This window comes from Desmodus rotundus, chromosome 9 (genome assembly GCF_022682495.2).
Source record: "Desmodus rotundus isolate HL8 chromosome 9, HLdesRot8A.1, whole genome shotgun sequence".
Lineage (NCBI taxonomy): Eukaryota > Metazoa > Chordata > Mammalia > Chiroptera > Phyllostomidae > Desmodus > Desmodus rotundus.
The window spans coordinates 83,864,245-83,887,283 of record NC_071395.1 but is presented as its reverse complement, the minus strand read 5'-3'; the positions used below and the strand labels follow the sequence as shown (position 1 = coordinate 83,887,283).

Here is a 23,039-nt window from a genome sequence, read left to right as displayed (position 1 = left end):
CTGGACATATTCCATACTTGCTTTTCCCCCCTTTTTCAGGGCTCCAGCCTGGTCCATTTTTTAATATGCTATTCGGAGGGTGGCCCCAATTCCTTCTCACTTGGCCTTCTCTTTAGAAAAGGGCATTGGTGTTCTACAAGAAGAAATGAAGCTCTGCAGCTGGTTCAAGCACCTGCCCGCATCCATTGTTGAGTTCCAGCCAGCTCTCCGGACCCTTGCACATCCCATCAGCCAGGAGTACCTGACAGATACGCTGCAGAAATGGATCCACATGTAAGTAGCCAGAACTTTCCCGAGGCTGGCAGGCACCACCCAGATAGCCTTGTTTGGGGCCATACAAGGGCCAGTGACGAATGAGGGACAAGCCTGATCTCTTAGATGATGCTCTGCACACTGCCTACTAGGTCATATCAGCTGCTCACTCAGCCGCCCATCACTACCTTCATGGCAGGTTAGCAAGGGTGGGTCTGGTGAACAGACTACAGGCTCTCACCCCCCAATCCAGCTAGAAACGCTGTGTTTATACATGTTTTTAACTGCTCTGAGGTCAGTAGATTTATATGTTGGGACCCACGTAAGAGGTTTTCAAATGGATACCTGCTCTTTTCTTAATAAAGGTGTGGGTCCATGAATCTAATGAGGCCCAAGGAAAATGATTTTTGTTGCAGGTGCAATGAAGACATTAAAAACGGAATCACCAACCTGCTTATGTTTGTGAAGAGCATGAAAGGCCTGGCAGGCATCCGGGATGCTGTGTGGGAATTACTTACCAACGAGTCCACCAGTCACAGCTGGGATGTGGTATGCCGGCGGCTTCTGGAGAAGCCATTCTTGTTCTGGGAGGATTTGATGCAGCAGCTGTTCCTTGACCGATTACAGGTAACGTGGGCAGTCACGTGGTCCATCTGTCTGTTTTGGCCAATCTTAGTGTGATCTTCTGACTGTCTGGGTTAACACCCGTCACTTCGTAAGTATATTCTTTGCCTGGTACTCCAAGGAGCCCCATAGCACACCTTCCAGTGGTGTCTCTCCTGGATATGAACGGAGATCCAGACTGGTGCTGAAAAGGAGACCAGGCCTCTGTCAGGTGGTTGGGATCATGTCCACGTCCATCAAGGATGACTTTGTCCTCTGCAAACATCCTGTCATCTTTCCGAGCCTAGAGGAGACCATTCTGAATGCTGGGATAGATGGCCATTTGGAGCTCTCGCTTTGAGACTTCCTGAGAGGAACTGTGATTAGAACTCTTTTCTCATTCTCTTTCAGTCGCTGACAAAAGAGGGCTTTGCCTCCATCTCCACTAGCTCCAGAGAGCTCCTCATTTCCGCTCTGCAGGAGCTTGAGAGCAGCACCAGCAAGTCCACTTCAAACAAGCACATCCACTTTGAGCATAACATGTCTCTCTTCCTCTGGTCCGAGAGTCCCAATGACCTGCCTTCCGATGCCGCCTGGGTCAGTGTGGCAAACCGGGATCAGTTTGCTGGCAGTGGGCTCTCCATGAAAGCTCAAGCTGTCAGCCCTTGCGTCCAGAACTTCTGTGCTGCCCTAGATTCTAAACTGAAGGTGAAATTGGATGATCTCCTTGCTTACCTTCCCTCTGATGACTCGTCACTGTCCAAGGACATCTCCCCTGTGCAAGCCAAGAACTGTGCCTTTGACAGGTATGCCGATGCTGAGACTGTGCAGGAGATGCTGCGGACTCACTCAGTGGCCTGCATCAAGCACATCACAGACTGCATCCAGGCAGAGCTGCAGAGCATCGAAGAAGTTGTGCAAGGCCAGCAGGATGCCCTCAGTGGGGTCAAGCTGCATGCGGCCCTTTTCATGGCGAGGCTCTGCCAGTCACTGGGAGAATTGTGTCCTCACCTGAAGCAGTGCATCTTGGGAAAATCTGGGAGCTCCAAAAAACCAGCAAGGGATTCTAGGGCTCTAAAAAAACAGGGGAAGGGGAAAGCGCAGAACGTCCTGCCTACGCAGACCCAGTGGCAGGAGGTTAAGGAACTCCTCCTGCAGCAGAGTGTGATGGGCTACCGGGTCTGGAGCTCAGCAGTCGTGAAAGTGAGTGATGTTGCACGTGTTTTTTCCATGCTCACCGGGTCACCCTCATTTGGTCTCCCTTTTGTCATGGTCCAGTCTTGCCAACTTTGATAAGGTTTTTTAATATAAGGGAATGACAATTTTTATTTCATATAGTTACTTTCACTTACCGCTGCCACATGGAGCAAACGTCAAAACTCTTCCATTCATATCTAGCAGGATTTTATAGATAGAAACACGACTTTTTCCCTTCCATCTGATGAGAAGGACACTCTTTCTGGACAGGAGTCTGTATTTCCTGCTCCTCAACCTAGATATGATATTCTCTACTGCTGTCTTATTTGTAGAGTAGTTAGCAACAAAATTCCCATTGCCTGTGTCAGTAATTTGCCAAAGGAAGTGTGATGTTTGCCACTTTCCATCCCGCACGTGACCTAAGCACGGAAGCTGGTTTCAAGATTACCGTAGTAGTTAGAGACAAACTCGACAGGATCTGAGTGGCCTCTGTGGGTATTTGCCTTTTATTACCAGGTTTTGGCTCATGGCTTCGCCCAGGCACTGCTTTTAGACGATGCTGGCTCAGTCCTGGCCACGGCTACCAGCTGGGATGAACTAGAAATTCAGGAGGAAGCGGAGTCTGGCAGCAGCATCACATCCAAGATCAGACTCCCTATCCAGGTAAGCCAGTGCCCCCGCCTGCTCTGGGGAAAGGAAAAAGGTTTTAGAAAATCATTAACTGACAGCTTCTGAGGAAGAGCTGCAAGGAATATTTATAACTTTCTAATGGCGAGGGGGTGGGGGGGAGGGCAAAGTGGACGTAGGGCCAAGTAAATAGACTGTTCGAGGAGTCACTTAATGATTCTTTCCTTTTGTAGCACGGGCCCTGTGCTAGTTAGAAAACCACTTACCCTAAAGTGAACACAGCAACATCAAACAGTGCCACCAGCCAGGTCAACCCCAGGCCACCAGGGGAATGACAGCAAATGTCACGCATATCTGTTAACTGGTCTGAAAGAGGGGCTGATTGGAGAGGTCAAGGTCTTGGCATATAAGCCAAGATAAATACACCCTTCTTTACCACGTCTCATTTATTGGTGCGCGTTGGCGACTGGACACTCCTTTGTTCCTTTAGCCGTCCTGGTATGTACAGTCCTTCCTGTTCAGCTTGTGCCAGGAAATCAATCGGGTTGGAGGCCATGCCCTGCCCAAGGTGACGCTGCAGGAGATGCTGAAAAGCTGTATGGTTCAAGTAGTAGCTGCCTATGAGAAACTCTCTGAAGAAAACCAGATGAAGGTAGGTGTTTGAAGTTTTCTCCATTAAAAGCGGAAATAAAACCTTAGCTTTTCTTGGGTTTGGGCAGTGCATATCCAGGGTTCCAGGTGTTACCGGTCACTGAGCCCAGGCTATTTAGGTGGTTTCCAGCTCTGCAAGTTTAATTACATCCATTTTTAGGGGGCAGGCAGGTCTTCATAAAAGGGCCGTCCAGTACAGTGGGAGGAAGAAAGCCTCAAGAGTAACCAAGGCCCACTGCCCCACCCAGCACAGCCATGCTCACCGGGCTTGGGGCAAACCATTAACACCGGTGTCAAACGTGGTCATGTTAACTGCTTGGGGCATCTGGAGAAGGTTGGAAGGATTCCAAAGCACAGCCTGTGGCACACGAGGTACTTGTTTAAGGGAGTTCCGGTCTTCCAACCCTCCATTCCCAGCTCAATGGCTATGAAGCATTCTGCCCTTGCTGTGTATTCCCCTTTCATTAGTAACATTTTTAGGACAGGACAACCTCCCGATTGGGGAAAGGATTCAGGGAAGTCTTCTCTCCAGAGCTTCCTCACAGTGCCTCTCCTTGCAATGCCTCATGCAAGGAGCTTTTTTCCTTTAAAATAACCATCTCCAGCACCAAAAACCTTTTTGTAAGAGCTGGGAGGGTCTCCTCCTGGTTTTTGGGATTTTTCATTTTAAGACCAAGTTTCTAACCTGGTGTGTTGTTGAGAGATTCAACTGGCCATACCAGTATAAAAAGCTGCTTCTGAAACAACAAGCTGTAACTCAACCGAGCCACAAAGCTGTTTATTATGCTCATATAGTCATCTCCCTTAATGGGTGGGGTCAGGGAATTCATTTGCAGAAAGAAGGTGCATTTCCAATGACCCAGAATCGGGCACTGCAGCTGCTTTATGATCTGCGTTATCTCAACATTGTTCTGGCAGCCAAGGGTGAAGAGGTGAAAAGTGGTCGCAGCAAACAGGACTCCAGGTATCCTCACCCATCCCTCCACCGCCCCCCCCCCGCCCCCCCACCTCCCGCTCCTAGCTCTCCCAATACAGCCTCTTCCAAATGCACATAGCCCCTCTGGGGAGCCACCTAAGAATGAGCCTTATTGCACATCAGTTGTGTTTGTTTTAAATAGTAAGTGCTCATATTCCCAGCAAGATAAATAATGACCACCTGCTGGATAAATTCCATGGTCAAGTGTAGTAAGTAGACTCCCATTCCTCTTTCTTGTGAGTCAGCCTACCAACTGCTGGGTATAATTTGAGCCTCAAGTGCCCTCCCTAAAATCTTAGGGAAAGAATGGACTCAACTTAAGCCATCATGGTCAGCTTAAAACTCGGGTTTACTTAAGCACAATGATCTGTGACTAGTGGTACTAAGCCAGCAATTAAGGAGAATAAATCCAGTTCCAGGACTTCTATAGCATTCAAATCTCAGAAGATGGGTTTGTTCTAAAAAATGTGAAGAATCATCATCATCCTAATGTCTTTTCTTCAGAACTGAGAAAGTGATTGACTATTTGGAAGCACTCATTGACCCATTTGACCTGGATGTTTTCACACCCCACCTCAATAGCAACCTGAATCGCCTGGTGCAGCGAACTTCCGTAAGTCAAGTCAGAACAATAAACCTGCTCTAGCACTAGTGCTCCTGGGGCAGTGCTGGGAGCAGGGTAAGACACAGGTAGCTGAGTTCAGTTATAAAAACTGAAAGAGGATTAGGTAAAATCCCTTGCTGAGGCAACCATCTGACCCCTTTAGTTGTGGATAAGGATTATTCAGGTTTTTCCAAGGACTCGGAGGAATAAAAGAGCCATGTAACACCGAGATTCTGACTGGTGCAGTGATAACAGTAATTTTGAAGCATTAACACACTGAAAAAAACTTTCCCCAAAAGGACAGTTAGGAACAGAAAGCAGTGACTGATTACTAACAGAAACGATCTTCTTTTAACTGGATAGTAAAAACCTAGCACGTTTTGTACATTCTTTTTTGCGTGTCAGGTTCTCTTTGGACTGGTCACTGGGACAGAGAATCAGTTCACCCCCAGGAGCAGTACATTCAACTCCCAAGAACCCCATAACATACTACCGCTGGCATCGAGTCAGATCAGGTAATGGTTCTGCGAGGCTTTTGCTGGGCCCTTGGCTTCCTGTTCATGCTACTGAAACTCCTTCGTCTTGTCTTGGAGGTTTGGACTTCTCCCACTGAGCATGACAAGCACTCGAAAGGCCAAATCCACCAGCAGAAGCATCGAATCAAAAGCCCAGGTTAGTGCAGAAACCAAGAGGTTCATCCCTTTTAATCCTGTCCCATCTCCCACCAAACACCAGTTGGCTCCCCTTTAAAGAATTGAGAAAGAACTGAAGGACAAAATGCACTAATGCTGCTTTTAATGGCGGCGCAATATAGAAGTACAGGTTTTACTAGCTTGAGCTGATAGGTTTAAAAGATGTCCATTTACATTATCAAGTAGCCTCAACAGATATGGATCTCAGGCTGCCAAGGCTGTAGAAAATATGCAGATACGATGGAGGTTATTCCTTGGTTTTTGTAGGAAAAAAGGGTAAACTGCTAACCCAGTACAGTCGTTATACTAATATGGAAAAAAAACTGATTTGTTTCAGTGAAGGTTTCATCTTCCATTTCTTTTACTTGGGTGGTAAATAAAAGGAAATTTGCTTTCTCAAGTTTTACAGTTTCTTGTTAATACACGTTTTGTTTCAATAGGCTGCCATCCATTAAGCCTGCAGGAGGATCCTGGGTATTTCTGCATTGTGTTGTATACATGTGTGTTTGAGAGCTCAAATGCTGGCTTCTTACAGCATTTCGTTACTTGCTTTACTGCTATACAAAATATTAGCAATGAATCCTTTCCATATTCCCTGCCATCAAACCCATTAAGATCCAACATCCTTGTCAAACATCTCTGGTTTTAAAACTTGGGAGATGGTAGTAAAAATATTCTTGCACAAACCATCCACTCCATAAGCACTGGCCTATACAGTAACTTTCCACCACAATTCTAAATTCCTACTTCAAGTCACTGACCTTTTAAATTCTGTCCATAGTAGAAAAACAGATCATGGAAAGGAGGTCTGAATTTACCCTTTTCCTACAATAGTTCTTGTCTTCAAAGTTTAGCGGTCCCCACGTCCTTTTCAAATCCCCTGAACTAGAGCTATCCGTGCTTCTCAGGTCTGCTGTGTGCGGTGTGCACTCCGAGTGGAGCAGAGGGCGTGGGCAGGCAGGAGCATCTGGGTGGACTCTAAGGCACTTTCCTCTCCATGCAATGGCAGGTTGTCCCCCCGGCACTCTCCCGAGCAGATGACCCGATGCATCCTGGCTCCTTATTCAGACAGCTTGTCAGTGAGGAAGAAGACTCGTCTACACCTTCATTATTCAAACTTGGTTGGCTCTCTAGTATGACTAAATAACACGGGGACATATCCATCACTCTCCAAATAAATACTACTGCGTCGTTTCTACTAAAGGTGCCTCTGCTCGTTTGTCTCTAAGCCGTGCCAGTCTTTTCCAGTTTCAGTGGTGGAATGTGGCCCCTTGTTACTATTAGGGGGTTAGTTTAAGCATAGAGTGAACCCTTGGCCAATAGTCTCACGACACTTGTGACTTTAGACATCAGTTCGGATAGCTTACATTTTGTCAGCGTTCAACAATGCCTTAATTCTTGACACTACAAGGTGGAATTATCAATGAGATTACATAAGCTGCCAACAGAACAAGTCTGTGAGTGAGACAAAAAATCATTACGTATTTCTTGACTGTTGGAACTGCAATGTTCTGTACCAAGTCTGAGATGTGGGCTCTGGAGCAATGACGGTGACAGGTGATCTGAGTACACAAGAGTCTGAAAGACATCCTCTCTGGAAATACAAATATATAACAGAGAGCAGACAGTTACCAGGGAGGGCGCTCACTTACACAGTCTCACTGGGATCGCACTGTTCTGTTACACAGGAGAGTAACAGGACGTCTACATACTAAGAGGTAGTATGGCAATTTCAGTGCACGACTGAATCAAGCTATGTTTTGGAAAAATGTATGCTTTTTCATGGAAACTATACTCTTCACTAGTTTATTGAATTTAAAAAATTGAAGATCCCGCACTTTTAAAAGGCCTTTTTACATGAATTTCTAATTGACAGATTTGGAAATCAGTCTGAATTGGACAAACTATGGATTCAACACGCAGATGAAGTGTCCTCATACCATTACCTTGACATGGATTTGATACCCACCCTCAAAAGAATCCTATAAAAAATTGCTTCAAAGCCCCTTTAAAATTGCAATAGTGCAGCAAAACCACAAGTAAACAACGGCCTGTTAACCTGTTATTTCAAATATAGACTGAAAAGCCAACAGGCATTTTTTTGTGCAATTTTTGAAACATCGTAAGATGAAATATCAAATCTGCACAGCGCTGTCCCTTCACAGAAGGCAAGAAACCGCCCGCCCATCATGTGGGAGGCCGTCCTCGGTGCTGTAGGCTGTGGAAGTGGGCCTCCTTCAGGGTCTGGTTGATGTGGAAGTACAGGCCTTGGCACAGTGTGGACTGCTCGGGCACGGGCTGGGGGGTGTTGGGGCTGGACCCTGTGACGACATGGTTTAAGCTGCTCTCGGGCCCACTGGCCCTGTCTGGGCTGTTGATGCTGCTGCTGCTGCTGCCGCTGCTGCTCCCGCCACTGTCACTGCTTGAAGACTGGAAAGAAAAGAACAGTTTCATGACTCAGCTGTTTTGTCTCTTAAGAACTCTGCTGTAGTTTAATTTATGGTGCCCCATTTAAGAATACTCTCCCTCCCTGGCTTCAGGAGTACCAGCATCAAAACATATACTGAGCTTTATAGTTTACAAAGTACATTCACCCAGACATTTTACTCTGTCCTCACAACTACGTTATTACAGTCGAGTGGGGTTACTGTACCCATTACACATCCCTAAGAAGTGACGGGCCATATTCAAGCATGGGCTGCCTGCTGAAAATCCCTTCAACTACACCTTACCTCCTTTACATGACTCCTCTGCCTGCCTTTGCCATTCATTATAGTAGCGTTTTTGCAGTTCAATATGCGTGTGTGTGTGTGTGTGTGTGTGAATTTGTCTAATTTTTTTTAATGCAACTAACGACTTAAGTGTCTTAGTCATCTTGAAGAAGCTACTTAGAAATCCCTAATAAGAAATCATGCAGAAACCTTCCCCATAGTAGGAGCCTCAAAAGAGAAGGCAACAGTAAGGACCCTTTCAGAATTATGGTACTGCACAATTTTGACTTCTAAGAACTGACAGCCCAACCATTCTTCTCTGTTTAGAACTCAATACAAAATTGTACTTGAAGGAATCAATACAAGAGGAAGTTAGAATTCGAGTAATTAATGATCTGGTGTAAATTTTGTGTGAGTCATTAGCCCTTTGATACATCTAAGTTTATATTCCCTTAGACAAAGATGCCGATGTTTTGAAATGTCTGCTTACAACAATGTAAAATCTACACGTAAGAAAAAAGACTGAAAAGAACCCATGGTAGTTATGTTAAAATGGAGGGATTATAGATGCTCATTTTTTCTACTCTTTACTATAAATTTTTTGCAATGTGGTTATTACGTATTTGCATTATCAAAATAAATGTATACGTAAAATAAATTGTTTTAAGATAGATACTTTAAAAATGATTTTTAAAATACCAAAAGTTACACACCTAATAATACATATATTATAATCCACACAGGTATATGGGAATCACATGAGCCCTTTTACAATGCAGCAGGCTCAGAGCAATTATGTTGTAATTTATAAAGGGACATTGGGTTGAGGCCTAAGTTGATTTTACTACTTAAAAGTACAGGGTGGGGCAAAAGCAGGTTTACAGTTGTTCATATGGAAAAATAATACAATAACAAATAATAAAAAAAGAATAAACCCTGTGTTTTGTGCACTAACAACTGTGAACCTACTTGTGCTGCACCCTGTCTGTACGTAAATGCCAAAAACAGCAAAGGAAGGATGTTCATAAAAGGCATCCATTATTAACAAGGCTTAAACCAGGAACAGTAGCGGTCCCTTGGTCATTTGGAGCTACCTGATATAGGGTCACATATCCTATTGCCTGTAGCTAGTGGGTGACAACCTATCTATCTTTCTACCAATAAAAAAAATTCATGAATGCATTATAAAGGGGCTGAGTGGCATCAGATGGCAGGGTTAGCAGCAATAATTACATGTACTTAAAGACTTAAGATGTCAAAGCCAATTCAAAAGCAAAAACTGATTAAAAGCCTCCCCTGACCTAGAGTGTGTAACCACCCAGAACTGCCGCGGGTACACCTGGTGAGGCTGTGAATATTTAACGAGCAGGTTACTACACTAGATAAGAAACCCACCGCGCAGAAAACTTTGTTTCCTCTTAGTCTGTTTTCTTTGTTTTTCGTTACAGGTACTGTCTGAAAATTAAGGCAAGAACTAGAATCAGTTTCTAGTAAAGTCAAGTTTCTATCTCAAATTATATTTATTTCACAATATAACAGCGAAGGTGACATTATTCTGAGGAAAGAGTTATTTAAAATAAACAGGTTAGAAAAGAGTTCTGTACAATGATCATTAAAAAGTGGGAGGGGACACAAATACACTAGCAATTTCTAGTCCATTTCAAAAATCTTGTAACCTTATAAAGACACATATAAAAATGTTTACTGTGGCCTTGTTTGTAACAGCTAGAAACTGCACACAACCAAAACGTCTAACAATAGAGAAACCGGTAATTATAATATATGTATATAAAGTGTAATGCATACCTTATAATTCATAACAATGAAATTCTATTCAGCTATTAATAACATACACACACACCAAGACAGAAAGAAGTCTTTAACATCTTTTTTACAGGTTGCAAAACAGTATGTATGCCAGATGGTTTTAAAATGTTTTTTAGTGTAGACATATATGTACACCAAAAATAATCTGGAAGGATATATATGCCTAAATATTTAGAATTTGGGCCTTCTATTGGACCTTCTATTTTTTTAGTAGAAGTAGCTTCTACAAAAAAAAATATTATAAAAGTATATAATAAAATATATTTTGAGGGAAAAAATGGATCCTGAGTTGTATGCACTTGCATTGAGGAGGCCAATGACACTTTCAAACTGATAAAAGACGGCTACAGAGAGCCAGGATGGGATCTGGAAGCATTAGATATACACTACTGTTATCAAAGGTAAAAATAACACATCTCTTCCAAGATGCTTTGGCTCTATTTTCTGCCAATTCAAGTCTTCTCACTGTGAGGGAGGCTTTTGAGAGTAACCTCACAAAGACTGCCCAGTGTTTTCAAAGGACGGGGGAAACCTATTTGGTGGGTAGTAAGCAGCATAAAAATAAACAAAAAAACCCAGTGCAACATAGTGATTGTTCTGTGCAATGTTTTTTCAATTATTCACAAATATATTTGGTATCTACTGGGTCACAGTATAAAACATTTCTGTGAAACAGGGTCAGAAATGTTGGAAAGTCATTGTAACCAGTCTCACTAACACTGTTGGCCATCAAAGTGGTCTACTTTATGGGATAAAGAATACTCATTATATACTTTTAACCCTAAAGGCACAAAATCAAATTTTTAACTCTATCAGTGCTTTAAGATACACACAGAAGTAAATCATTTTGTCTTATAAAACCAAAAACTTGAAACAGGAAAAAACACAGTCTTGTTCCGCACAGAGTGGGACTTTAAGTTTCAAATCTGTCGGGGAGGAGGGGGCACTCCCTGACTGCTTGGTGTTGAGACTTGGCACAGAGTGTTTACCTGGTTCCCATTCCTGTTCTTAAAGAGACCTGCACCAGTTCTCTTACTGAAGGAGTCCAGAAGCCCTGGGACTGAGCATGATCCCTCCACTAGGAACCCTGTCCCCAGGCTCCCGCCTCCTTAGACACTCCTCATCACGCAGTTTACCCAAATCTGCAGTTAGAGCATTTCTTTTCTCTGAACTTGCAATGTGGGCTGAGTGCTGACACTGACCAGGGTGTTCTCAATGACAGCTTCGTAGTAAAAGAGAATAAGGTCGTGGTCTGTGAAATGACAACCCCTTGTGAACCCAGGTATACAACCACCATAGGGTTAAATTTATGAAGATTCTGACTGAGTCTCTCTCTAAATGTACAAAGGCAACTCATAAGAATCCCACGGCAAAGATCTGTGTGAAAAGGGAGGACTCCAAGTTACCGCAGGCAATAATAAAATCCACCTGTGTGCCCTGGGAACTGCAGACGCCTGGGTGAGACCCAGAAGAATGCAGACTACTTTAGAGCCCCCTGGAGGTTTTTTCAGCAGTGTACAGCCCAGGGTCCCACCTCAGGAAAACCTGGCTCAAGGGGGCAGATTATTCTGATGCCCAGTCAGTGTCCAAACACACGTGGGCCCCAGCTGTGTACCGGGAGACACTGCACTAAGGCTCCCTAGTCATGTATTTACCGAGCTTCATCAAGAATATGGTGGCAACACAGTCACTGAGAAGTACAGTGCATGGCCAATGCAGTGACAGGAACCTAGCAAACAGCATGGACGGAGTGAGCTAGGAGAGGCTCCTTAAAATGGATGGTGTTTGAACTGGGCCTGGTGGATGAGGAAGAATCTTCATAAGGAGGGCGGAACAACCTGGGAAACAATGAGCAAAAGCAGGAGTGTCCTGGGGAGGCAGAGCTAATGGTGCGGTGTGGCTGTGCCCACTCCAGGGAGCATCAGTGAGCCAACAGTACTCGTGCATGCGAGGCCCTGGATGATAAGTGCCCAAAGCCTGCAGGAACCGTTTCCAAGTGTGTAGGATGCGTTCAGAGCCATACTTGGGAGTGAGGGTGCTAGGGACCTACTGAGATGAGTGAGATTGGGGAGACCGAGCAGAGGCCGACAGGGAAGTTTTCTAGAACACCAAGCAGCAGAGCAGGCCGCCGTGAGGAGCGTGGCAATGTCAATGAAGGGGTGTGTCTCACACCCCAGAGGGAGATGGAAGGGATTCAGAAAGAGAGACATCCAAATTGACACCACACACCTTAGACACTTGCCAAATACAGCTGACGCGTGAACCACGAGGGGGTTCGCTAGGGACGCTGACCCCTGTGCAGTCAAAAATCCACGTCTGACTTCTGACTCCCCCAGCACTTCACTACTCATAGCCCGCTGCTGACTGGGAGACTTACCAATAGCACCAACGGCCAATTAACACATACTTTGTACATTATACACACTGTATCCGTATAATAAAGCAAGCTAAAGAAAAGATGTAAAAACTGTAAGGAAGAGAAAATGCACTCACAGTACGGTACGTCTGTATTTTAACAAGTGCACACTTAAACGGACCCGCACAGTTCAAATGCATGTTGTTCAAGGGCCAAGTGCACCGGGTGCTCAATACACAGATGATGAATGGAAAGTGTCAGTGAGCCTCGGGAAAAGTTCTGTGGTGTCAGGAGGAAGCCAGGACCCAGAGAGGACAGGTGGGCAGACAGGAAGCACTGGCAGCCGCTGCAGAGAAGGGAGAGGCTGGCAGTGAGCAGGAAAGAGAAGGCAGCAGTGAGCGACGGGAAAATCAGGGAAGGGAAAGAACACGGGAGCACTAGTGAAAGAAGCAGTGGCTGCTTCAGGAGACTGAAGAGATGCAGAGGAAGGCGACATACTAGAAGCGGCTTTCGGGATCCTTGCTAGAATGTAGAGCAGATGAAGAAAGGCAGAGGGACACTTCCTTCTCTTTGGCAGAAAGTATTACTCCTACAAGAAGATATGGACATCGTGATGCAGAGATTGGGAAGTTGAGGAAGTTCATTTTCTTAGTCCTTAGGGCTCCCTCTATACACCACAGGGAAAGAACTCTTGGTCCCTCAGCTATGCCTACCTTTATGTTCCCAAGGCATGAAGTCAGGGTAAGAGATAACTGGAGTAAATACCCATGGTAGAAGTCAATCACCTCTAAAGACTACTCCTGCTAATAACCTTTAGAAAGCACCCCCCCCCCCCAGCAGGAATGTTAATTATCGAGTCTCGCTGCTCCATAAAAACAGAATCAGAATGAATGTGTATATTTATTACCTAAAGCTGTATTGCTTTCTCTCCTTAACTAGAAAAGCAGATCACCAGCGCATTTGATTTTCTTTCAAGCCGCAGCTTTCCCTCATATCCATCTCCCCCTTCACTGGTGCTTTTAGTTTACGTGAGCCTCAAAAGAAAAAAGAAGTCTCACTCACTCTATACACTATATCCCTGGAGTCATAATGAAGTTCATTCTAAAGCTGCTGTGGAATCTGGATTAAGTGCAAAAGATGGTCCTAGGCAAGTCGACTGGAACATCGAGTGTGAAATCCTGTGCCTCCGAGGTGCCCAGTTATGTAAGAGCACTCCCGGTCCACTTATACCCGCGAGACAGTGAGATTCCAAATGACGTCAGTGGGTTACTTACACCGCTTTCTTAAAGATGCAGGGCTAGAAAATGCAGGCGGTCACTTTCTCTGTCAATACTTATAACGTTGAACCGTATAATGAGTTTTAAGTTTCTTTGTAACTAAAATATTCTATGACCTACCACTTCATTTTGTTTGAATTTCAAGAGGCCAAAAAACTAATCTGTCCTGGACAAAAACACGTGCATGCACGGACCCTCATTACTTAACATTACAGACTTAACATTCAGTTTCAGTATGAAACTGCTTGTGGCAGCTTTGGATACCGGGATTCGATGTGATGTAGACAAACATTTCAAGGACTTAAAACTGTGAACAAAGTTTCTTAAAATATACAGTACAAATCAGACTAACTTTTTGAGAGGACGGCTCCTCCATTGTGAACGGACCTTTTTAGACACTAATTTCAGACTTAATTTGCTGCAGGGTTTTCAGCACATACCCTGACAGTTTTACCTAAAACACTTCCCGGGATATGCCTACCACCCTATAATGGAGTAAAAATGAGAATGGACAAAACCTAAGAGCCTTAGGATACCTTTGAGAAATAATGCTAAATATTCCATTGTCATCTAAATTCACCCTATTAAAAAAAAAACGCCTGACATTCAGCTCCATCTAGTTCTTAAAATGAATAGATTTATAGAATCCTAATTTTAACAATACATGGACTCCCCGGTTCTGTTATTTTTTAATATGTCACGCCTCTACATTCCCATAGGAATACCCTTGGGATTTTAGGATTATGACATCAAAAACATTCCCCTTCCAGTAGAGACAAGAAAAAGGCAGAGGCTGTTCTAGGTAAGCCACTTCTGTTTTATCTCCGCTCTTCCTCACCCTCTACTAGTTACTTCACAGTGATCTGAAAAATCAAGATGGTCTTGGTAAGTTAGAGTACAAAAATTGGGGTCTTGTAAGAAGGTTCTACTTTCATTTACTCAGGCAGCAGCACTTTTTATAAGGCATCCACCTAGGTCCCAGAGGCCGGATTTACATGGAAACATCTAGTGTACTTCGTAGATAAAGGTATTAAAACTGAAGGCAAAGAGTATTACTCCTACAAGACACAATTCAAACCAAAAAGGCCAGCCCCTAAAAGAACAAATTTGTAAGTTAAATCGAGCTACTTTTTACCCATCCAAATAATTATCCAAGATCAGGAAATGTCACTACCATTGTACAGGACCCGACAGGAAGACACAAATTGATATATCATTTCGCTTTTTGCTCACCGAGAGAAAAACAAGCCAGACTTAGTAACTAACGTGATTCATACAGAATGGCTTTTACCAAAAAAGTTTTACTCCTACACTAGTAATTTAAATGTCAATTTAAACAATATCATCCTAAGTCTCACAAGTCATTAAATCTAAGACACTGGAATTCAAGGTCTTCAAACACCAATTAGATTTTTTGGGGGGGAAACACTAGACCCCAAAGTCCTCACTTTTTCTAGATAGAAATCGAAAATGGCTTTCTAGCTAATTCCGTATCATAGCACTGAACTGGGAAACCACTTTCCAGCTGCTCTTCTGTTTCTATGGCTCCAGAGCAGCCGAGGACCCGGCTGGCCCTTGTTAGGGTTAGCACCCCACGGTGTCTCAGAACCCCCACCCTGTCTTCTGGGAGACAGCACGCACCCTAGTGCCGACCAAGCTGCTCAACACTCATGTTCTCGGGCATGCTGACCCTGCCTCTTACTAGCTGTGTATCCTTGCACAAATGACTTTATTTTTCTGTGCCCCAATTTTTCTATCTGAAAAGTAGAAATAATGATACCTATTAAACTGACAGGAAGAAAATGCCCAAGTAGAGTAAAAGTCTCTTTCTACATAACTCATCTAGCAAGTCAGTTCACGTTCTTTATCTTCATAGTATCTAAGAAAAAAGAGGCATGTACTATGTCCATTTTCAGGTAATTATGATTTACTTGTGGCATGGTTTAACAGTTTAACAGAAACCAAACAGCTCACATCTTACTTCCCATTCCCAGTACTTGCCAATATTATTACATTAAAAAATATAACTTTTGGGAAATTTAAATCTTAGAATTAAATCAAGTTCCTTCCAAATGAAAGTTCTTCAAGTTGCAAGAAAAAGAATTCTAAAATGATTTAAGTATTTCAGGAAGGACAAAGGTAAGTTTCTCTAAATGAGTTAGTCTTAAGGAAACTTGCCTCTTCCCTACCTTAGAACTAAAAGGTAACATTTTCACTAATACAATAACTTGTTATATAAACTAATAAAATTAATAATCCATTTATAATAAATCACTTTAGTATTTCCCCTTTTATATACAATTGTCAAAAAGCAGCCAAATGCCCCAACCTTGCTATTTCTGTGCTGTGAGCATAATGACCGGGGCCAGTGGTGACAATTCAATTATTTAGGGCTTAACTTTCCATTTTAAAGACTTTCCCCGCCTTTTGCTTCTCTGGCTCTGCCTGGGTTCACTGGGCCTCATTACTGGTTAATGCCACCACTGGGGAAGCAAAGCACCAGAGGCCATTTGCTCAGATGGCTGGTAAAGGCTCGGCGGCAAGGCTGACACAGAGGGCCGCAGGAGCGTTCAGGTTACCACGGCAGATAAAGAGTGCCTGGCCGACCGTGAGTGATCACGAACGTGATCTAGTCCTCCCCAGACTAAAGCCTGGCAGAGTGGTTCAACCACTGACTTTCTTTGGACAAGTAAGAACAAGACTCACGAACCTCCAGGCTGAGTAACAACACCTTGTTTTCTTCTGTGATAGCAATGAACAAGTTTTAGAAAGGGCGTGAAGGTCATTTTCCACAAACAGTAATTAAAACAGAACAAGAACTAAGACTAAAAACAGAGATCAGAAATGTTTAATATTTTAAATATGACAATTTATATTCCTGTTCTCAGGCATCAAAACTATACATACAGGCCCTGACTGATATGGCTCAGTGGATTGGGCATCCGGTCAGGGCACATGCTTGGGCTGCCGGCCAGGGCCCTGGCTGGGGACATGTGAGAGGTGGCTGGCCAGGGCCCTGGTTGGGGACATGTGAGAGGTGGCCGATTGATGTTTCTCTCCCTCTTGTTCTTCCCTCCTTCCCCTCTTTTTAAAAATAGGTACATAAAATCTTTTTAAAAAGCGGGGGTGGAGGGTGGAGAAAACTATACATACAGGGAAAAAGACCAATACGAAGAATTAGACCCACTACTACTATACCTTCGAATGTGAGTATCATATAGCAAAATTTACATACAGATACAAGTAAAGAAATATTCAAAGCAGGCACTCACTGTACACACGTTTAAAGAATAGCCTTGTAATTCAAAAGAGTAATGGAGACTCAAGTATGTCACAACTTTAGCACTGGATGCTCGTGGTAGCCTCTAATCTTTGGTTTTCTTTTATCCGTGAGACTCCCCAATCACCACATTAAACAAAGCTCAGTAATTTTTCTGTTAATCATTTTTCTTAAAAGGAATAAAAAGTGTTATAGGAAGATTTTTAAAAGAGGGATAAAAGCTACAGAAACTCAAGTCTCCACATAAAAGGACCTACTTGCGCTTTTTATTAATTGTTCCTCGGGAAGTCTTACCCACACGAGAGTTACTGATCCCCCACCCCAGAGGGAGTTACTTTGGATTTCTGGCAAAGACTAGATATAGGTCAGTCTCTATTATCAAGAACTAATTAAATTACAAATTATCCTGTTGTGCAAGAATTGTGATATACAGAATTCTGCTTGAAGTTATGAGCCTAGAGCTTAGGCATCTTTGCCACTGAGGAGCTTCCTTGTTACGGCACCTAATTTAATAGTAGCACCACTTTAATGTGAGCTTCCCTTCCACGCTGTGGCTCAGCCTTTCGAGTGGGTGCACGGAGAATTTCTCTCCAGTGTGCCTGTGATGCACTCTTAGGAAGCCAAAACCTTGGGAGCTCTTTCTTCCCCCTCCTTCCACGCTCTCTGCCTGCTACTCTGCCTCCTGCAGCAGCCCTTTTTAGAACATAATGAAAAAGTAAAAACAGGATTCTGTGTACATACACAGTATGTATTGTGAATGCTTACAGTTTCTCTTAAAAATATGTGAATTGAAGCAACAAAATATGCTTGCCTTACAGACACTAATGGTTTATAAAGTATTAAAAATAAGTTGGTTTCTGAAATATCAATTAGGGTGTTCAAAGAAGGGCTTGTAAAGTTCATAAAACTTCTAATAAAAACAATTGGGGGGGTGGTATGTATGACTAGGGTGGGGGCGTGGACTGGGGAGAGGTGCATAGCTTCCTCAAAGGGGTCATGGTTCAAGAAAAGGTTGAAACCACTGCAATCAAATAGATCACTTTTATTTATCCAAAGCGTAATTTTAACTACATGGAAGGAACAGGGTTATTTGCTCCAGCAGTGAAAACAGCAGAGACTCTGACCACACTTCCTACCTCTGTGTCCCAGGAATCGTGGAAGACAGGGTTTCTACTACTCCTTTTGGTCTGTGGGGGAAGGTGGTGGTCTTCCTCATTGCCATTCCTTCTCCTTTTCCTGAAATTAAATCACAGGAGGAAAAAACAAATTCAACAATTCATCTTTTAGACACTTCAAACTGTAAACCATGAGTACATAGAAACTTGCCCCTCACTTGAGAAAATGTAATTCATCAGATAGCCCAATAGGTTAAAATTGGAAGTACACTATCACTAGGCACAAAAGCAAACATAAAATAGTAGCAGTAAGGTCAAACTTAAATTAATGTGACTAATTCCAAAAATGAGGCTTGACAATTTTAAATGCCTACTACAAATAAATCAGAGCAGGAAGGTAATGACTAAGCTTTCTGACTCCAGCTAATTAAGGTTTTCATCTTTCTACACTTCCTGAAATTACAATTCCAAGTTAATTTTCCTCCCTTCCACATGACAACACTTACGACAGGAACAGCTGCCTTTGCCTATTTTACCCTGAAAATCCATATAAAAATTTTGGTGCTACACAACAATATCCACAGAGGTTTGTGGTAGCTGCTAATCTTTAGTTTTTCCTCATCCCTGATTTTCTCCCAATTATCATGTTAAACAAAAGCACTGGAAAAGCTGCTCCTGGACACAAATTTGATTATTCTGGCTACGCACAGCACCTAGGCTTACAACATAAATTACTTCCCCAGATTGTTTCTTTGAGACTGTAGCACAAGCTGCTTAAAACGTATAGGTTTAAAGAAAAGTCAGGCCTGGCTAGTGCGGCTCAATGGACTGAGCGGCAGCCTGCAAACCAAAAGGTTACCAGTTCAATTCCCAGTCAAAGCAAATGCCTGGGTTGGGGGCCAGGTCCCCACTTGGGGGCGCACCAGAGGCAACTGCTCAGTGTATCTCTCACACATTGATGGTTCTCTTCCTACTTCTCCCTCCCTTCTCCTCTCTCTAAAAATAAATAAAAAAATTTTTTAAAGAGAAAAATCAGACACCTTTCTCAGTCAAGTGTTCTCAGATGTGCAAGAGAGACAGAACGTGAATGTTTCCTATGCAAGAATCAAGTGTTGTCATAAGAACTTCTAAACCCCAGCTGAAAACAAATTACAGGAGGTATTATTTTAAGTCAAATTGCCTAGAACTGTGCTGTCCAATAGGGTAGCCACTAGCATATGTGGCTAATTAAATTTGAATTAATTAAAATTAAATAAAATTTAAAGCCCACTGCCTTAGTCATCCTAGCCACATGTCAGCTAGTGGCCACTGCACTGAACAGCATAGACACAGGAGGTCCCCATCACTGCAGAAAATGCTACAGGACAGTATTGCCCAGAGGCCAATTTACACAAAGAGACATAACCTACTAAAATGAAAACTCTGAAAGGTTCACATTTTTAGAGCTGGAGGGAGAAACAGCTTTTTGGAAAGTACTGAATTTCAGCATATGGTATCTTCTCTACAGTTACATACCTTCTATGTGAGTATGGTGGCTCATTGGGGCAGGACCTTAATCCTAAAGTCCTGAGGTGAGGTCTGGATATTGAAGAAACTTTATCACCCTGAGCTCAATTCCCTGTACTCAGCAACATTCTGAGATACATCTAACGTTATTAATGAGCTTGGATCCAGTTTAGGCTTGCAATGATAAATACTGGGTGTATAGTTCTGATAAAGCATGAACCAACCAACCAGCAGAGGGCTACTCCATTTACGTCATTCTAAGGCTCAGCATTTTGGAAAATAAAATCATCATTTCTCCTCCCTACCTTTCTCCCAGATTAGATCGTATTTACACATTATCTTAAAATACTTGGAAGCTAAAACTAGATGAATACCAGTTTTTAATAATCACTAAGTACATGTTATTATCATAGATGTGAACCAAGAAATTGCTTTCATCCTATTGTGAGCAGAGAATGTTCATGGGAATAGGAAGAAGTTACAGAGCAATGTCTAATGGAAGGCCAGCTGACATCCGAAGAGAAATTCATGACATGGCACTATGTTGGTCCCCAAACTCTTCTTTTATCAGTGACAACAGCTGATTGTGCTTTGGGCTGCTGACTCACTCTTACCAAACTCAGAAACCTGACCAAAACTTTCCGATTTCCTCGTTTATTTATTCTTGTCTTTCCAGTGACATGAATACAAATGTCAAGAAGACTGCAAGGCAGAAAGAGTATGAAAACAGAGGATAGGCTAATTTTGCAGATTTTAACTGAACTCTGGGAAAGTCACATGAACTATCTCAGCCTCATAATTAGCTGATTTCTCAAAGTACCAGAATTATCTCTTTTGCCTGGTAAGGGCCCTCTCTTTTGAATGGAACGGGATAAAAAATGAGCTCTACTTGTTTTTCACTTCTCCTTTTTCCAGGCTCTTTGCAGATTCTGTCCCAGATTCTACTTTCAACAATATCATCAATAATTGGCAAGATTACGGTTTCATGCTCAAGCCTATCCACACAATCAGTCAGATTATAGCTTTCAACATTAATGCCATAGACCAGGTTATAATTTTAGCAGGCGTCCTATAATTGATTATATTCTCCCTAACCATCTAGTTACAGATTATTATTTAGCATCTGCTACTTCTAAGGATAGCTGATTACATCACTTCATCATTTCACTTCTCTGCAATCTTTCTGTTGTCTCCTAGAGACTGGGCATAGAAGCTAGTGGTTTTCAAAAAATTATTAACAAGTAACAGAACCCTTTCTCCCTACCTCCCCCCACCGCCAAATCCCTCAGGATATGAGATAAAGGATCTGTTTTGGGTAAAGAAAGGGCTTCCTTTCCACATACCCACTCCTCTCTGGCTATCATCCCAGTATACCATGAAACAGTTTGAAAAGCCACCATCTTTGACCAACTCGTCATCTTAAAACTGAGGAAACAGCACCAGAGAAGTGAATTAACTCGGAGACACCAAGATAGCTGGAGCTGGCAGAACTAGTCCATTGTGCACCATGAAACATGGGGTGCAAAGTAGGTAAGAAACCCCCATCCAAATCAAATGACCTCTTTTATAGTAGTAAGTTACCAGTATAAACATGTCGACATTATTTGTGTACTAAAGAAAAGGAACCTGCTACCAATATAAATATATTCAGAGTATTTGTATACAGTGTTGGATGAAAGGAATATTTTCATAGGAAATATTTTAACTTTTCAGATTGTGACAATCAGAACACTATAAACTGGGGTTGAGAAGGGAAAAAAAATGGCAGTCAGATCAGGCTTACTACACTTAAGGACTTTGTTACTAATTCTGACATGTCAGTGGCAATTGGGCCCCTAATGTCAAATTTAGTCCACTCTTATTTTCTATATAAAGAGGCTTTATGCCTCACTCACTACATGACCCAATATGTTCCTATGCATAAGTTTGAGGAACCATAGCTTTTCACTATTAAACCAAATAACCTCAGGAAGCTTTCCAGAATTTTAATTCCATGAATTAACTATCCTCCAGAGCAGGATCCTCATCGAAAGACTGTCAGTTACATTCATAGCCAATGAAAACACAGAACAAGAAAATATACAGTATAATCTGTCAAGGCAATACTATTTTATTCACTGAGGACTCACTGAGACTATTATGGAATAAAGGAAAGAGTAGTGAACCTGGAAAGACCCAGGTATGTCAGCTGAGCTCTCTAAATTTGTTTTCTCATCAGAAAAACTGAGTTGGACTTGGTGATCTAAATGTTTTCACTTCAAACTCCACGATGGATTTTTCTAATTTGAAATAAAGCTGATCCTCTTCATTCTGGGGTACGAAATCCCAACTTTCTCCTCTCCACATTGTAACAGAGGTAACTAAGAAGGAAGAATCGCAGGTTGGTCCGGACTCTGCTCAACGTATGTCAAGCAAGCCTGAAACCCATAACCCAGGTCTGAGGCCAGGCTCCGTGGGAAAGTACTGTATCGCGATACAATCCTCCCTCCCTCCCACCTAGGAAGGCAACGGCTCCGCATCCAGTTTAGAATCCACTGTTCTAACGCCAGGACCAGAGAGACTCCACCAGGCACTCCGGTCATCTGCCCTTCTGTGTTCACAACCGTTCAGAGCACAAATTCTTCGGTCTAACCTAATCCCTTCCAGCTGCAGGGTTAAGCTCAATCCTTCTTTCTGACCTTGGGGAGCAGGCAGCTCCCCGCCCCTTCACAGATGCACCAGGGGCTCCTACTCGAAAATTATAGACATTCTTCCCATCCCCCCTCCTAAATTTAGGACAGAGACGCTTTAGAGCCACAGTCTCTTCCGGGACCAACCAGACTTCATCTCAAATCGAGAAGGATGAGGTTGGGAAAAGATGAGGTTGGGGGGAGACTTGGACCCTGGAGTCACTCCACCAATACCCTCAGGGATCAGGTACCAGATTATTCTCACATCTCGCTTCCCTCCTCCCCCGGACTAGAGCACCCAGATAAAGACCCGCAGAGCCCACGCTTGATCGGATCCCGCTTTGTGCGCCCCCATCGACTCCATCCTTCAAGACAGAGGCAAGGGGTTGGAAAGGAAAGGGGGGTCCCTATGGTCTCACCTGGGGCGGAGGCGCTCGCTCATGGCAGCCGGTGGAGGAGAGCGACGCGGAGCCGCACTGCGAGAAGAGGGAACAGAGGGTGTTGTGCTTCGGCGGCCGCCACGCCCACCCCCTCGGGCCTTGGCTCTCGCCGCGGCTCGGGTGGACTGTGCTGGTGGTGAGTACCCCTTGGTGGGACCCGTACCACTGCTACTTCCGGCGTCTGCTCCGCGCCCCCCCATGTCGCAGCCGCCGTGGTACCGCCCTCTCACGGCTGCGCAGTGACGCGCTCCCGTCC

The 23,039-nt window shown here is 43.4% G+C and overlaps 2 protein-coding genes across 3 annotated transcripts in view; one reads left to right on the top strand and one right to left on the bottom strand.

Moving 5' to 3' along the window:
• Positions 1 to 6,805, top strand: part of COG1 (component of oligomeric golgi complex 1) — a 12,522-nt gene extending 5,717 nt beyond the window's left edge. Inside the window, exons 5-14 of the mRNA XM_053910389.2 lie at positions 117 to 273; positions 669 to 879; positions 1,267 to 2,058; positions 2,569 to 2,715; positions 3,170 to 3,331; positions 4,152 to 4,294; positions 4,811 to 4,919; positions 5,316 to 5,425; positions 5,504 to 5,582; positions 6,612 to 6,805. Coding sequence (XP_053766364.1) covers positions 117 to 273; positions 669 to 879; positions 1,267 to 2,058; positions 2,569 to 2,715; positions 3,170 to 3,331; positions 4,152 to 4,294; positions 4,811 to 4,919; positions 5,316 to 5,425; positions 5,504 to 5,582; positions 6,612 to 6,749 — 2,048 coding nt within the window. The 3' untranslated portion in view covers positions 6,750 to 6,805. The remainder of the gene's footprint in view (positions 1 to 116; positions 274 to 668; positions 880 to 1,266; positions 2,059 to 2,568; positions 2,716 to 3,169; positions 3,332 to 4,151; positions 4,295 to 4,810; positions 4,920 to 5,315; positions 5,426 to 5,503; positions 5,583 to 6,611) is intronic.
• Positions 5,677 to 23,039, bottom strand: VCF1 (VCP nuclear cofactor family member 1). 2 transcript variants are annotated; one of them, XM_024572961.4, is made up of 4 exons: positions 22,763 to 23,033; positions 18,190 to 18,289; positions 9,709 to 9,768; positions 5,677 to 8,032 (listed from the first exon to the last, which is right to left on the bottom strand). In XM_024572961.4, exons 1-4 carry the CDS (start codon positions 22,981 to 22,983, stop codon positions 7,790 to 7,792), a joined length of 624 nt encoding a protein of 207 aa, XP_024428729.2. In that variant the 5' UTR covers positions 22,984 to 23,033; the 3' UTR covers positions 5,677 to 7,789. The 2 variants fall into 2 exon arrangements, with proteins under 2 accessions (XP_024428729.2, XP_024428730.2); XM_024572962.3 differs by lacking the exon at positions 9,709 to 9,768 and having other exon boundaries at positions 22,763 to 23,039.